At 44.7% G+C, this 5,000-nt stretch overlaps 1 protein-coding gene across 1 annotated transcript in view; it reads right to left on the minus strand.

Annotated features, from left to right (window-relative positions):
- Positions 1-1,492: 1,492 nt before the first annotated feature.
- Positions 1,493-5,000, minus strand: part of nptx2a (neuronal pentraxin 2a) — a 38,594-nt gene continuing 35,086 nt past the window's right edge. The window contains exon 5 of the mRNA XM_061885120.1: positions 1,493-3,123. Within this exon, the coding sequence (XP_061741104.1) occupies positions 2,896-3,123 (228 nt within the window). The 3' untranslated portion in view covers positions 1,493-2,895. The remainder of the gene's footprint in view (positions 3,124-5,000) is intronic.

The following is a 5,000-nucleotide window of genomic DNA, read 5'->3' on the forward strand; positions in this document are numbered from 1 at the left end:
GTGAATTATATTTATATAGCGCTTTTTTTCTAGTGACTCAAAGCGCTTTACATAGTGAAACCCAATATCTAAATTACATTCAAACCAGTGTGGGTGGCACTGGGAGCAGGTGGGTAAAGTGTCTTGCCCAAGGACACAACGGCAGTGACTAGGTTGGCAGAGGCGGGAATTGAACCTGCAACCCTCAAGTTGCTGGCACGGCCGCTCTACCCACCGAGCTAAACCGCCCCAGATGTACGTAGATGGCCCAGGTGGGCCCTGATATCTAATCACCTGTCGCCTTTATTAGCAGCAGCAGCAGGTATGAGACACGTTTTTGGAGCCGGAGAGAGAGCGAGAGACGAACAGAACACTCGCACCTTGTGAGAAAAAAACAAAACACGGGTTCTGCGGCCCGTTTGGTGCTCCGAGGAACCTACCGGAGGACACATTTTCAGTAGGCCCATAATAAATTCATAAATTTTCATGAGTTTTTTTGGGTGACCAAAAAGTATGTGCTCCGATCACTCTATCAGAAAAAAATAGGAGTTCTACAAAAAGACTCCGGCTTATCAGTGATTCCTAGAGCTAAAAAAAAGTCTGCGGGCTATAGAGCGTTTTCCGTTCGGGCTCCAGTACTCTGGAATGCCCTCCGGTAACAGTTGGAGATGCTACCTCAGTAGAAGCATTTAAGTCTCATCTTAAAACTCATCTGTATACTCTAGCCTTTAAATAGACCTCCTTTTTAGACCAGTTGATCTGCCGCTTCTTTTCTTTCTCCTATGTCCCCCCCCTCCCTTGTGGAGGGGGTCCGGTCCGATGACCATGGATGAAGTACTGGCTGTCCAGAGTCGAGACCCAGGATGGACCGCTCGTCGGGACCCAGGATGGACCGCTCGCCTGTATCGGTTGGGGACATCTCTACGCTGCTGATCCGCTTGAGATGGTTTCCTGTGGACGGGACTCTCGCTGCTGTCTTGGAGCCACTATGGATTGAACTTTCACAGTATCATGTTAGACCCGCTCGACATCCATTGCTTTCGGTCCCCTAGAGGGGGGGGGGGTGGGGGGGGGGGGGGGGTTGCCCACATCTGAGGTCCTCTCCAAGGTTTCTCATAGTCAGCATTTTCACTGGCGTCCCACTGGATGTGATTTCTCCCTGCCCACTGGGTGTGAGTTTTCCTTGCCCTTTTGTGGGTTCTTCCGAGGATGTTGTAGTCGTAATGATTTGTGCAGTCCTTTGAGACATTTGTGATTTGGGGCTATATAAATAAACATTGATTGATTGATTGATTGAAGAGATGAATGATGTCATTAGAGTATGTCACCAGATCGACTACCTGGCAACTACAGGCTTAAATAATAGTGACATGATTAACAACAGGTGCGTGAGTTCAGACAAATGAGGGAGGTGAAACAAAGGTTGTCATGGAAACTAAAACAAACCAGGGTGCGCAAAAACAGGAACTGATGGAGTCAAAAGCAGAACTATGAACATGAAACCAAAACACTGACGGTCACGAGAACTATGGCACGGACCGAATGAACACAAGAGATCCAACATGGGCAGAGCAAGAGATAAATGATGTCATTAGAGTATGTCACCAGATCGACTACCTGGCAACTACAGGCTTAAATGATAGTGACATGATTAACAACAGGTGCGTGAGTTCAAACAAATGAGGGAGGTGAAACTAAAGGTTGTCATGGAAACTAAAACAAACCAGGGTGCGCAAAAACAGGAACTGATGGAGTCTAAAGCAGAACTATGAACATGAACATCCATTGCTTTCGGTCCCCTAGAGGGGGGGGGGTTGCCCACATCTGAGGTCCTCTCCAAGGTTTCTCATAGTCAGCATTGTCACTGGCGTCCCACTGGATGCGAATTCTCCCTGCCCACTGGGTGTGAGTTTTCCTTGCCCTTTTGTGGGTTCTTCCGAGGATGTTGTAGTCGTAATGATTTGTGCAGTCCTTTGAGACATTTGTGATTTGGGGCTATATAAATAAACATTGATTGATTGATTGATTGGAAACTCAAGACAAGGCATAACGTTAAGTTCTTTACAAGTGGATGTCAACTTTTGACCACGACTGCATGTCCTTGTCGTGTTGCTCTCATTGGAAACGCAGATGAAATCTATTCTGACTCATTGGCCGCTCATACCCACAGAGCCCCTTGTAGCGTATACATAATTACTTCATGGAGGAGGAATTGCGGATAGGCTTTTGGGGTCAATCCCCTCGGCTTTCCTCGTTCGGGAAATCGGCCACTGCTCGATTTTAGCCGCTTCTGGGCAGCTGTCCGCCGCGGCTATTAACCTGAGCAGAAGCGTCTGCATAAAGCTGTTTGGGATATGGCAGCTGCTCAAGGGGCAGAGAGGTATTAAGCGTAGATTTACAAGAATGGAAAAAATGTCCTCCCCTCCCCAATAGTAATCTCTGGTCTTTTCAACACGCAAGACACTTGCTTATGTAATCTCCGCGCACGGACTGAAAGAAGGCGTGCACGTGTCTTCCCCCAAAACCGGCGCTCATGCATGAAATATGGACGTTGCGGCGCGTCTACAATCGATGTCGCCGACTCCTGAGCCTTCAAACAGAGAGGAAGCTCGCAGCATTCCGCCGTGATGTTCGGCAAAAACATCAAAGCCTGTCGGAGTTCAGCGGTTACGAATGCACGAGGAACGAGCTGTTTGCAGAAAAGACGTCGAGTCGAGGAACACAGAAAGTCACGTGGTCACTCGTGAAGTCGTCTGGACCGGACACACGTTTCAAGCCAACACATGAGAATCTTTTGAGTAACCACACAATATCAATATGCATGTACCCCTAACTGTGGGGGGTCTTTGCACACAATGGAGAATACTTGGCTTTTTTTTTTTTTTTTTTGGATGGCGATGACGATTCCTTCCGTCTCTAGGAATCAAACGCACGGTCCTCGCATATCTCCAGCGGAGCTTTGGTGGCGCCCCCAAACACTTCCACGTTGGCGTCTATCCAGGGCACCACGTTGCCCGGCATGTACGCCGAGCAGTTGGCCAGGCCCACGATGTCCACGGGCCGCAGAACCCGGTCCCACATGTTGAACTGACTCATCTCGCCGACGAAGGCCTGGGTGGCGTCGAAGCGGCCGCCGACTATATCCTTTGTAGGGGGAAGGAGAAGATTGAGTGTTGGCTTTGAAGGAGAAAAATCAAGAAACTTTCCTGACAGTATATGAATAAATTCTCTTTGATTTACTCAACTGCCAGAATACTCAATTTTCTTTATTTTATTTTATTTTTTATTGCAGTGGGTTTGTTTGTTTGGTCTTTTTAAAATGTAGATAAAAAACAAGTACACTCAAAATTCGATAACCTGGTTGTCGGGGTCCATAAAATACCGATTTTCCACCTTTCCCAACTTTTTTGTCACCTGTTGCTGGCATCAAAGTCTAAAGTTCATGATTATTTGCAAAAAAAAAAAAAAATTCATGAGCTGCGTATTCTGGATGTTGTTGATAAATGGCTTTCGCTTTGCATCGTAGAGCTTTAACTTGCACTTACAGATGTAGTGACAAACTGTATTTTAGTGGCAGTGGTTTTCTGAAGCCCATGTGGTGATATCCTTTAGAGATTGATGTTGGTTTTTGATACAGTGCCGTCTGAGGGATCGAAGGTCACGGTCATTCAATGTTGGTTTCCAGCCATGCCGCTTACGTGGAGTGATTTCTCCAGATTCTCTGAACCTTTTGATGATATTATGGAGCGTAGATGTTGAAATCTCTAAATTTCTTGCAATTGCACTTTGAGAAACGTTGTTCTTAAACTGTTTGACTATTTGCTCACACAGTTGTGGACAAAGGGGTGTACCTCGCCCCATCCTTTCTTGTGAAAGACTGAGCATTTTTTGGGAAGCTGTTTTTATACCCAATCATAGCACCCACCTGTTCCCAATTAGCCTGCACACCTGTGGGATGTTCCAAATAAGTGTTTGATGAGCATTCCTCAAATGTATCAGTATTCATTGCCACCTTTCCCAACTTCTTTTTCACTTGTTGCTGGCATTAAATTCTAAAGTTAATGATTATTTGCACTAAAAAAAACTGTTTATGAGTTTGAACATCAAATATGTTGTCTTTGTCGCATATTCAACTGAATATGGCTTGAAAATGATTTGCAAATCATTGTATTCTGTTTATATTTACATCGAACACAATTTCCCAACTTATATGGAAACGGGGTTTGTACAAAGACGACATAATTGATGTTCAAACTCATAAACATTTTTGTTGTTGTTGCCAAAAAATCATTAACTTTAGAATTTAATGCCAGCAACACGTGACAAAGAAGTTGGGAAAGGTGGCAATAAATACGGATAAAGTTGAGGAATGCTCATCAAACACTTATTTGGAACATCCCACAGGTGTGCAGGCTAATTGGGAACAGGTGGGTGCCATGATTGGGTATAAAAACAGCTTCCCAACTGTGTGAGCAAATAGTCAAACAGTTTAAGAACAACGTTTTTCAAAGTGCAATTGCAAGAAATTTAGGGATTTCAACATCTACGCTCCATAATATCATCAAAAGGTTCAGAGAATCTGGAGAAATCACTCCACGTAAGCGGCATGGCCGGAAACCGACATTAAATGACCGTGACCTACAATCCCTGTATCAAAAACCGACATCAATCCCTAAAGGATATCACCACATGGGCTCGGGAACACTTCAGAAAACCACTGTCACTAAATACAGTTTGTCGCAACATCTGTAAGTGCAAGTTAAAGCTCTGCTATGCAAAGCGAAAGCCATTTATCAACAACATCCAGAAACGCAGTTGTATTCCGTTTATGTTTACATCTAACACAATTTACCAACTCATATGGAAACGGGGCTTGTATTAAATTTGAGAATCCACCCATTGGCTGGCCAAACGAAAGGACTGGATGGGACAAATTTGACCCCTCCTGGTCTAGATTAATGGGGGCAAAAAAAAATAACCCTTTACTTTTTTCCTACTGTATTGTAGCATTGAACTATCTA

Source organism: Nerophis ophidion, linkage group LG23 (genome assembly GCF_033978795.1).
Source record: "Nerophis ophidion isolate RoL-2023_Sa linkage group LG23, RoL_Noph_v1.0, whole genome shotgun sequence".
Classification (NCBI taxonomy): Eukaryota; Metazoa; Chordata; class Actinopteri; order Syngnathiformes; family Syngnathidae; genus Nerophis; species Nerophis ophidion.